General features: G+C 37.6%; 1 protein-coding gene across 2 annotated transcripts in view; it reads left to right on the top strand.

The window, feature by feature from the left end:
- The first annotated feature begins 3,600 nt into the window (after positions 1-3,600).
- Positions 3,601-12,174, top strand: part of SPAG6 (sperm associated antigen 6) — an 82,460-nt gene continuing 73,886 nt past the window's right edge. Inside the window, exons 1-2 of one of the 2 annotated variants that reach the window (XM_082385585.1) lie at positions 3,601-3,727; positions 3,807-3,902. In XM_082385585.1, coding sequence (XP_082241711.1) covers positions 3,703-3,727; positions 3,807-3,902 — 121 coding nt within the window. In that variant the 5' untranslated portion in view covers positions 3,601-3,702. The remainder of the gene's footprint in view (positions 3,728-3,806; positions 3,903-12,174) is intronic. The other variant, XM_082385586.1, reaches the window with a different exon arrangement.

A 12,174-nucleotide genomic window follows, 5' to 3' on the forward strand; every position in this document is an offset into this window, starting at 1 on the left:
AAATCACTGTCATTTAAACATTTTATTGGCCTTAACACAAAGAAACGTAAAAACTTTAAAGTCTAAAATATAAGTTGACTTTAAAAGGCTTGAAAAGCAAAGAATAGGAAACAAGACACAAACACAACATCAGCATAGAAATGTTAATCTTCTCTTTCTGGATGGAAGTGTCCGAGTCTTTTCTGCTCTGCTGACAAACTTGATGGCACAACCGGTTGGTCTGCTAAAACCCAAATGTAAACTCCTGAGGCTTTTACTCATAAGAGGAGCAGAGCAACATTTAAGATGTCATATGTTTGCTTTCATCATTATAGGTAATATTTTGAGTCCACTAACTTGGTTATGGGGTATGTAATACCTTTATTTTTCATTCAACTATGTAAATATTATTAATTTTAGATTTGATGTTGGCAAAATGATTATTGTATTCTTATGACTTGCGTAATTACATGCAGTTGCCAAATGAATGCATATTTAAATACTACCATTATGTTTTAATTCTTTGGGGGAGGAGGGAAGGAGATTTCATATCTAGGTAAAAGTCAGCTAATTTTTCTTAAAAACAAGACACCTTTTATTAGTTAAGTGATGTTTTAGATATTCTCACCTCTTCCCCTAGGTTATCCTAAGTCCCTCTTCTTTGTTCCCAAGGCACTTAAAGTGCTGAGTGCAATAATAGCCCTTAAAACAGGGCAGGCTGCAGTATATGCTTATTTAATGAATTAAACTTTCTTTAGATGTCGATCTTCCACTAGGTTTCATGTCCTAGAAGACAAGCACATTCTGTTAGTAGTAGTGTCTGGCACACACTGATATTTAATGTTTTTGGCTTGGGAGAGGAATATATATACACTTGATTCATTCAACAGCAGTTTTTTTTTTTTTTTTTTGACTTAAAAAGATGCTTTTATTGTTTATGCTCATGGTATTCATTTCATGCCATTTTCATGTTGACTTGACTTTAGTTTTTTTTTTTTTTTTTCACACACACACTCAACAGCAGTTTTAAAATGTGGATATTAATATCTACTTAGAACATATAAAGCTTTAACTTTTAAAATTCTTCTAGAAGCTGAAGGAAAAGAAAACATGTCTGTTAAAATTAGTAAAATTTCTTTTAGGCATGTGCAGAATATATTCCCATGATAATGGGTTTTTCTGAATTCCCAGAGCAGATTTTTAAAGAGAAACAGAACAGGATTTTTAAACTGGCTTTATAATGTTGTCTTTTTTGAGTCTCATTTTCATAAAAAGATAAATGCAAAAATGATTTTGAAATTACATGTGATTAGCTTTATACAAAAGGGGGCAAAGGCTTCCACACAAATCTTTCTTGGAAACATTTGTGCAAGTTATTCAGATAATAAGTTTCATTCTCAATCAAATGTATAGTTTAATGTGTCAAGAACACTGTATATCTGTATTAAAGTCAGCTGGTACTTTAAGAAGAGTAATCTTAAATAGCACCTTTTCTTCCTTTTTTTTTTTTTTTAATTGACATATCCCTTTGAATAGTTTTCTTTCTCACTGCTTAACTGTTAGAGGTGTGTACGTCATCTTGGGGTATTCAACTAGCTTTGTAAAACAGAATGGTATTTTATTTTATAGTTAGTAAGTTGAAAAGTGAGTCAGAAAATATAGATTGGCTTTGTCAGTAAACGTAATCTTTCAGTTTTGCCATATCTTATATTTGAATTACTAACAATTCATTTATGTTTTACAATTAATCTGTTACAGTTCTCCATTTAATTTTAAGGATTTTAAAAAAGAAAGCTAGAATAAAGAGCAAAGATCTAGCTTCTTTAGTATGTCCAGTTTCAGATATAAAGTAGGAATTCTATATTGTGTTTCATCAGGAACAATACAGTTTAACCCACAGACACTGTTAATGACAAATACTCAGAATCTATAGTTAAAAATAATTTATATACCACTTGAACTTAAGTTTTCAAACTTTGCAAGGTTCCGTAAGTAGACTGTTATGTTTATAGGTTTAGCCTTTTTTTCACTATTGAGCTCTTATCTCAACACGTTTCAAGTAGAAAATACATAGTAAAAAGAATTACTAAAAATGGCAGCTGTAGTCACTTCGGAGTTTGAATTGTTAAAGGACTGAAACCAAATATGGAACCTTTTAGTTTTAAGGGGATTTCTTTTTTCACAATGCAACAAGGAACTGAAAATAAAATTACAGTGAAGGTGTATTTGCCATTTTAATTATTCAACTTGTCCCTCCCCCCCAACCTCTAAATTAGTACACACAAAAACTTTAATTCTAAAGGACCTGTTTCCTTAGGGAAATGTGGAGATCACTGTTAAACTTTATGCCTCAGAGTTAAGTAAAGGGACTGTGGGTATCATTGGCTTCTGAACTCCGGAGCAAAAGACATACACCTGTTCTGGGGGTGGTAGGGACCCGGCTGTAAGTATTTAACATACTTACTCCTCTCTCTGATTGCTAGTCCATTCCACAACTATTTGGGGCTTCACAAAATACCAGGACTTTATCAGAGAGCTCAAGTCAGAGTGAGATTTGAAAGATTATTATATAGGACTCACCCCAGCTAAGTTTGCATGCTCCCTTCTATTAAAGAAGAGATATCAAGAGGTTTCCTGTCTTGGCACTACTCAGCAGCAGCTGTGACTATCTGCTCACTTGACATCTGGCGAAATTGTAGTTTCTGATGGAGGAACATTTAAAGTTGACACCTGTCACTGAAACATTTGGTATACAGTTTTCGGACAAACTATAAACCAGTAATAGACTACCTAACTTTTGTCAAAAGAAACCGGGTAAAGAATTAAAGTTATGTCAGCAAGGGAAGTCTGGTTAAGATAATTTCAATCAAGACTTTCCAGGTAAAGATTATCTCAGTTTCTTTTGGAAATGTCCTTCAGCAACAGAATGAAGCCTAAATTTAAAAGACAAAGACAACATGTTTAAAAATCACATGAAAGTGAGGAAACAGCAAAGCTGGTAGTAATTTGGAGAAAGTCAAGGAAGACAGGACGTTTATCATATTGTTTCCTCGTCTGCTTTTCTCACTGAATCTCTAGGAGTGCTTATTAAATGTTTTCAATACAGTATAATTAAGTGTATGAACATAGTTGTCTTGACCCTCCAGGAATCCTGAAACCTGCAATGCCGGGTATATAAAAGCTGGACTAAAGGGGAAAACATTTGACTTTAAGGTTGTACTGACAGTAATGTATTTATCAGATTACACAGTGTCCTATGTGAGATTTTTCTCGACCGTCGAAGCTCAGGCGACTCCATCGCAGCACTTTGCTTGTGTCGCCGCAGTTGGACCGGGTTCCTGGGCGCATGGGGCTCCCTCCGGGTTCGGTCTGTGAAACTCCCTGACCTCCTGGAGGACGCCTGTGCCCACAGGGTGTGACCCTCGACGGCGCACGGCTCCCCCGGCCGCCGGGCGAGCTCCGCACGTCGGAGGAGTCGCGCAGGCTGAGCTCCCTGGTGGACGCCGACCGCGCACGGGGCGCCCGAGCACCGCGCCCTGACGTCACGCCCGGGACCGCCGTTGCCGCGAGAGGGCCGCGTTCCGGTTCCGGTCGGTTGCCCGGGAGACGCGGGTACACAGAGAGACCTGGCTCCCGTCGGAGTCCGAGCGGTCGCCACGGTCGACCCCTCCGCAGGCCGGGCGCGGACGAGCCGGGCGCCGCCGAGCTGGTGGCGAGGGCGCCATGAGTCAGAGGCAGGTGCTGCAAGGTAGGTCCGGGCGCCCCGACGGGGGGCGGCGGGGCCCGGGGGCCGCGGGCAGCGCGCTCCAGCGTGTCTCTCCCCGCAGTGTTCGAGCAGTACCAGAAAGCCCGGACCCAATTCGTGCAGATGGTGGCGGAGCTGGCGACCAGACCGCAGAACATCGAGACGCTGCAAAACGCGGGTGAGCCCTCACCTCGCACTCGCGTCGCCCCGCGCCCCGACCCCGCGTCCCTTGCTGCCCCGGCTTCGCCCCGCATCTCCATTCCTAGTCTCCCTGGGTCCTTGGCCCTGCCTCGCCCCTCACCCCGTATCCCCGGCCCCTCGTCGCCCAGTGTCCCCTGGCTTTGCCTCGCCCCGGGTCCCCGTCGCCTCGCTCCCCAGCCGGCTGAGCTGTTGGGGAGCGGCAGGATGGGGACGGGAGGACAGCGTCCCTAAATTCCTCCAACCCACCGCGGAGGCTGTAGAAGCTTTCGGTCTCTTCAGCGGGTCATGTTTCCAGATTGGTGTGAGAGGGACCCGACGTCCCTATTTCCATCTTTATCGCAACCAAGCACATGTCAGGTTGTCTGAGTCTACCCTAATCAGACCCATTTTATCCGGATGCCCTGCCTTTGATCACCTTCGACTTGACTTTCTCACACCAAAGGAATTCCAGAGCAGTTGACCCGTTATTTCTTGTCTTGCATTAGCGAAAGAGCAAAGATATGCTTGAATATTTTCCGAGAGGTTCCAAGTAGGCAGAGACCTAGCTTTGAGAAATCCTTATGGTGCTCTTATTACACGTCTCGATCCGAACTCATGTAGACTCTACAGGGAGAGGAAGAGTGTGTGCCTGTGTGTGTGATTTGCTTCTTATCTTTTAACATAAACAGAGAAGAAAATGGTGGTACACCCCCCCCAATCTGTCTCTGTCTCTGATTAAGGATGATTCCACCACCATCTGAAGGTAGAATTTTATTGCTGCTGTGTCATGAGAAATCTTCAATTTATGGGATATGATCTTTAAAACTCATTAAATTAACACGGATTTGAAGAAAATTCAGAACATATTTTCAGGGCAAGAATGTTTAGACATAATGTTTACTCTGGGTTTCTTTGAGGGGAATTACTACTGCACCTAGCTGGCAATTTCTTTTGTCACTGGGAGGGATTCTGGTGTTTATTATTGCGTGTTTTTATTTTGGGAGGCGGATGTATTTAGAATAGAGAAAGTGTATTTTGTAATCATTTTTAAAAACTTAATTTTGAGATAATTGTAGATTTACATGCTGTGGGAAGAAATAATATAGAGAGGTAATGTACCTCAAAACCGTAGTATATCACAACCAGAATACTGACATTGATAAAAATCCATCAGTTTTTTTTTCAGTTTTCCTTGTACTTTAAGTGTATGTGTGTGTTTAGTTCTATACAATTTTATACCGTGTGTGTCCATCACCACTGTTGTCAAGATACTACTTTCATCACCACAAGGATCCCTTGTGATGCCTTTTTATAGCCACACCTACCTCCCTCTTGTTCCTAACCCTGGGCAACCACTAATCTGTTCTCCATTTTGAAAATTTCGGAGTTGATAGTCTTTTCCTCTACAGTTGTTTCATGTGAATTCGTCTTCTTTCTTCTGCACGTGTGTGTGTGCTTGTGTGCATGCACGTATACTCCTCAAAGTGCCCAGAACAGTGCTGGACACACAGTGTTTCATATGTACTGACCATGTTAACTTCATTAGAGCATATTACATTTTTTGAATGGGCTTATTTTTGGATTTTTTTTCCCTTTCAGTCCTACTCAGTGGCCTTTGTGAATGGACACTTGCTATTTACAAATATTTAATTTTCTGGACAGTATGTATACAGCTAAACTAAAACATGATTTCTTAAAAAGGGAAAATGATTGACATTCTTTTATAAATTTGATACTGAAATATGGATGTACAGATAACTCTTAAGATACAGAATATCATGTTTTAGCGTAATAGTGACAGATTATCTCTTCCCATAAGTATACAATGTAGAATATATTGTGGAATTTAATCAATCCGAACAGGCTAAGTCATCACCAAAGTATAAGTGACTTAGATATGGCATTCTTAAATAGCCACCTATTTCCACTTATGGTCTGGCTTATGAAGGAATGGAATACAAAAGGAATATAACTTAATGTTTTGAAGTTATCTGCACTTGACTAATATCTTGATGGAATGGTAAGATTTTTCTTTCCCCTGAGGAACTTATTTTAATGTATTTCACGTTATCTAAATTCAACTTAAGCACCCCTTTAATAACTTTAAATAGGGACAGATGAGTATTCTAATATATTTATTCTTTTAATTTAAAAAAACCCTGTAAGCTTTGTTATGAAGACTTCTCTTAATAGTCAACTTAACCATTTAAATGATTTATTTTTAAAACATCACCATGGATTTAAAAATGCTTTTGAATGAGCCACAATATTTGTACATAAAGTATATATTTTGATCAAGCTTTTTTTTTTTTTCAGTCAAGTGACTTCATTTTGGTAGCATAAGATACCAGTGCATTTTATTCCTGACTTTGACATACTGTCTGCATACCTGGGAGGGTTTTGTTTTATTTTCCCACTTGTCTCCCCTAATAAACTGTTTAAATAAATATGTATCATGGATCCAAAATAATGTGAAAAAAAGTTTCCATATAGGTATCATGATAAATCAGTAGTTCACTGGTTTAGAATTTTTAAATTCATTCAGTGTGAAAGCAATCTTAAAGGTAAAAGTTATCAATGAAGTTTTATTTCATTTAAAATCTCTGATCTTTCTCATTGTGTTTTTGATGTGCTAATGAGAGAATCTGCTCTATTAAATATGTCCAAAGTAATTATAAAACAGTGTTGCAAGATATCTTCTTCAGAGTATTTGGACAAAAATAAGTTTGAGTTCCAATCAAAATTGTTACTAGAAAGAACTGTGTACAATGTGTCTATAACCTAGAGTTTTTTTTTTTCTCATTGAGATTTTGTTCCTTCTAAATCAAAAGGACATACATGAAAAGATTAAAAAGTTTAATGTCTGTTATAAAATCTCTTTATGCTCCCTCAAACCCTGTATGTTTGGGCCATTACATCTTGCAGCTATTTAACAATGAATTTGGATACTTCCCCTCTTTGAATAATAACACATGACTTCAATGGTAGTGATAATACATCGTTGTACCAATTGTGGAATTTCAGCAATTGGTGGTGGTTGTTTAATTATAAAATATAAGAAAGGTGTTTTGTGGTATATTGGAGTACCAGGGCACTCTTTGGTTGTTTAGAAGGTCTTTTAAAATAAGCCAGTAAAAGCCCGAAGAACATGATTTTTAAACTGCTTAGCTGCACGAAATAAACTTCTTCTGAAGCAGCTATTTATATAAGAAAAGTGGGGGTAAAGTTTAAAATAATACTTTGTAATATTTTGCTTGTAACCTATATATAGCCAAACAGTAAACATGGCAAATCATAGTTATGCACATTTTCAGAAGAGTAGGAATAGAAAAGTTTGCCTATCTCTTTAAATATGCACCTGTATGAAGCTAATTTGCAAATTGAGGCAATTTATTTGGTTCATAATTCAAGAAAATAAGTAATATATGTTGACATAAAATGATTTTAAATTGCATGTGTCTTGGGCAGGGGGAAAATCTTCATATTAATGATCTAGAACTTCAATTTGCTATGAGAAGGAAAAGCCTGTTGTAAACATTTATAATGTATTTAAAACACATCCTGGGAGGTACATGTACAATACCATGATTCTCCTACAAAAACTGTTGTTCCAAAGGATATTAGAACTGAAAAGATAATTAATAAAGCAACTTCAGAAAACTTAACAAATTATGCCCTTTAAATTTGATGTATTTGCCAATATAAAAGGAGTCTTATAGTTCTGAATGTACGATAATTAACTCAAAGTACTGACTTTTTTTTTTTAAGGATAGGGTAGGGATAGAGGGCTTTTTTTTTTTCTTTCTTTTTTTTTTTTCATATACTTAAGTGGAAAATGTTCCAGGGAACTATAAAAATTCTGAATTTTTATGCACCTACCAATATATCCTAAAAACATGATTTTTCAGAATTTTATTCTGTGTCCCAAATCGTTGTTTCTACATGGACATTTATCTGTTTTGTTATCTAAGCATTGGTACATAAGTAGAAAATAACGCAACCAGGGCTGGGATCTCACTGTTTTCTTAGGAAAAGTTTGATGACTAAAAAGAAAAATCCAAGCTGTAGATAAACCTGTAAGAGTGGGTTTTTGAAATGGCAGATTGTGGGGTTACATTTTAATGTCACAGATTAAATGTTTTTGAAAAGTTATTTAAGTGTTTCCTAAAAGCACTTTACATTTGTTGAATGTTTTTTCAAGACCTTTGCTCCTCTGACTACTAGAACCTTTTCCTACACTTCTTTGCCTGATTAATTCCTACTCATTCTTTATGGCTCTGCTTAGATGTTGATTCCTCAGGGAAACCTTCCTTGAGCCCTCCCAGCGGGTTGAGTTTATTGATTTATCTTTCCCTGCTTCTAATATTTCTCTTTCATAGTCCTTATCACAACTGTAATGGTTTAGTTTCTGCTTTCTCTACCAGATGTAAATTTCATGCCTAGAATAATGCTTAGCATAGAGCAGATGTTCAACATGTTTAAATAGAATGAAGGAAGGAGCAATTATTTTTCTAAGTGTTTTCACATCTCTTAGAAGATTAGATTCTTATAACAGCTCAGGTAAGTAGAGTAGGTATCTTCTTCACTGTGGTTAGAGCCCAAAGAAGATTGGATAATTGCCCTCATCACAAAGTGAGTTAGTGGCCAAACTGGGACTAGGACCTTTTTCTTAATTGCTGTCTGACCTTGTGCTCTTTCTGTGTTACCTCAGAGGTATCAGGAAACTATTCCTAGATGTTCTAGGAGTTCCAGATAAGCCTCAGTGTTAACTGTTAAAACAAGTCATCTATTTAGGCCTTTGGGTACCAATGACTGTCCAGTAATTGTGCATAACTGCTTTTGAGGTCTCGTTGAGGACCATTATGGGATCTTGAGTGGAGGCCCAGATGCAGAGAACTAACTTTAACTGGTAAATACCTGGAGGTTTGAGGGAGTGGAAGTTGTATTTAGGGCTTAAACTGGCCTCAGAGCTCTAGAAGACTTCTTGGTTTCCTCTGGCTTCTAAGGAAAGTCTTATCAAACCAGAAGCTCTTTAAAATCACCTGGGGAAAGTGTGTAATCCACTGGAAGTTGAGAACCAATAGAGTACTTGAGAGAGTTGTTGGACTGAGACCTCCTGTTATCAGGAAGAGTGCCCAGGAGACTTCGTCAGGGCCCAGGGAGGCCAGCTGCCCTGTGATTGCCTGCCTGCTCTCCTGGGTCTTTTGAGAACATTTGAGGTAGAGTACAGTGAAGAGGGAGGCCCTTGATATTTGTTGGTTGGTTGATGTGAATGCATACTCAACACTTCCCTTTGTTTTTTATTTAATCACACTTGGTATGAAGGGCTTTTCTTCCATGTTCACTGGGGGCAGAACTTTGGGATTTCTACTGAGTAGATTTACTGGCCCTAGGAGAAATCCAGGGCCATACCTTGAGAAAACAAATTGGCCTTGTCTTGTAGTGGGTGGAATGGCCCATTTGAACACAAGTCAGACTTCCCTAATTTTCAAAGTGAAGTATTGGTTTTGCCATACACCCCAGTTTTCTATTATAAGGGTGGCTCAATTTTAAATTTATTGTTTATTCAAGTTCTGTTAAAAAATCTAGGTGAAAACAAATGATATTTGTGCTTGTGTATGTGTGCATGTGTCTCCAAAGGAAATGATCTCTCTCCACTTTTCCATATATTCTAAGTTGTATCTCTGTGTCAAGTTAGAATCACTATTATATTATGTAAGTAAACTAGATTATATTAGTTTTCTATAAAAATGTCTTCGTAGAATTAGTCTAATAATTCTAAAAGTCCCTCTTTTTTTTTTTTTTTGAGGGCTTATTTAAAAATAGATACTTAGACTTTCCCATAACTTTAAAAACCTATCATTGAAGATGTCCATTTTGCTGTTAAATTTTTTAATACAAAGATATACTCTTTTATTCAACCAATCTTTTATTAACTGTTATGTTTCAAGCCAGGCCTAGGTATGATTTCAGGAAAAAAAAAAATTTGTTCCTGCTTCCTTTTATTTCACAAAGTGGTTCTCGTTCTACTTTTGCTGCCACAAAACTCAGTGCTATGTTCAGAGTTCAGCTGTAGCAACTATCACTATATTTCTGATTAAAAAAATAACCAGCCCCCATCTCCACTCCATGGCTCTTAATTATTATCTTTGTATCCATATCTTTTAGAGTAAACTATCTCAAAAAAAAGTAAACTAGGTAGAGTATGATTAAAGCAAAGAATTTCATCTGAAGATAGATTTTTGAACTGATTGCCTTTCAAAAGTTTCTTCAAATATTACCCATGAAACCTCTTGGAGCAGACAGTCCTTTTAGAACTGTCCTCTTTATTCTCTATACTGACCCCATTCCTAAACATTCCAATCTTCTCCAGGAAGATGGGTGTAATAGGTATATATTGTAAAAGAAAAAACACATTGACAGAAGAAGACAGAACTAATTTAAAATTTGCAGCTCTCTAGAAGACTTTAAATTAAAATAGAATTATATGTATGTGGGGTGGTTTTAGGTGAGGGGATAGTTTAAATGACCCATTTGAGTTCCTTAAAGCTTTATGAATTTATGATGATGACACTTATGTACCTGACCTCGTGTACCTAAAAAAAGAACTATGAACACATGTTATCCATTTTGTTATTTTAACTAAAATTTACCTGAAAAGAGAAAATTGCACATTAATTTTCAGAGTTTGTTCGTTCATCATTCAACAAACATTTATTGAGTGTCCAAGTGCCAGATGCATGCTTAGATGCTGATCATGCAAAAATAGCAGGCATAGACTCTGCCCTTAAGGAGCTTATTTGCTAATGGAGAGATATATAAATACATACTTTTTGATAAGTGTCTGATATATAGACATATGGAACACATATGAAGGGTAACCTAACCAAGTTTTAGAAATGAGGGGTGCTGGTCATGGGAGGCTTTTAGGAGGAGGTGTTATCTGTGCTGAATTTCTTAGCAGTTAGCTAGACGAAGAAATGGGAGAGGAGAACTGCATTTGGGTAGAGGGAACATTATGTGTAAAGGCAAATAGGCAAGAGAAAAGATGGTACTTGATAGAAAAGGCAGATGTTTAGGTATGGCTGGAACTTCTTGGGTTAATAGGACAAGAGAGAGGCAAGTCAGTGGCTGGAGAGGAAAACAGCCCTAATTATGAAGGACCTCATCTGAAGTTTGGATTTATCCTAAAATTGATAGAAAGCCATTGAAAAGTTTTAACTAGAGGGATGGAGGGATTCATTTGTGTTTTAGGGAGATGATTTTCACAGTAGTGTGGAGAATAGATTGGAGGGGATTGAAACAGGATCGGGAAGACCAGGTATCCAGTTTTGCTATAGCAGTCATGCTGGATAAGAGATCTGCCAGACTGGTGACTTAGTAGAAGGGGGCTGGCAGGGGCAGGTGAGGGGAGAGAGGAGTTCAAAATGACTCCAAGGAAAACTCTAATTCGAAAAGATACATGTACCCTAGTGTTCATAGCAGCATTATTCACAATAGCCAACACATAGAAGCAACCTAAATGTCCATAGACAGATGAATGGATAAAGAAGATGTGGTATATATATACAATGGAATATTACTCAGGCATAAAAAAAGAATGAAATAATGCCATTTGCAGCAACATGGATGGACCTGGAGATTATCATACTAAGTGAAGTAAGCCAGACAGAAAGACAAATACCATATGATACCACTTATATGTGGAATCTAAAATATGATACAAATGAACTCATTTACCAAACTACAAAACAGAAACAGACTCACAGACATAGAAAACAAATTTATGGTTACCAAAGAGGAAAGAGGGTGGAGGAGGGATAAATCAGGAGTTTGGGATTAACAGATACAAACTACTATATATAAAATAGATAAACAACAAGGTCCTACTGTATAGCACAGGGATACACACACACACACACACACACACACACACACACACACACACACACATATACACATATCTGAATCACTTTGCTGTATACTAGAAACTAACACGACATTATAAATTAAGTATAGTTCAATAAAATTGTTTTTAAAAATTGTTACAGCCCTCCAACTGGCAGAGGGTCCAGTACAACATAGGCACTCAATAAATGTTGAAACAGCTTTGGAATGGCAAACTTGTTGCCTGATGAAAGGCAGTCCTTCATGCTTTCACAATAAAATGACTTTTAGAAAGAAACAAAGAAACAAACAAAATGACGCTAAGGCTTCTGGTTACTTAGGCAAATTAGCACTCTTCATTAATGGAGAAGGGATACAAACAG

The sequence above is a fragment of the Balaenoptera borealis genome, assembly GCF_965194805.1.
Source record: "Balaenoptera borealis genome assembly, chromosome: 3".
Taxonomy (NCBI): Eukaryota; Metazoa; Chordata; class Mammalia; order Artiodactyla; family Balaenopteridae; genus Balaenoptera; species Balaenoptera borealis.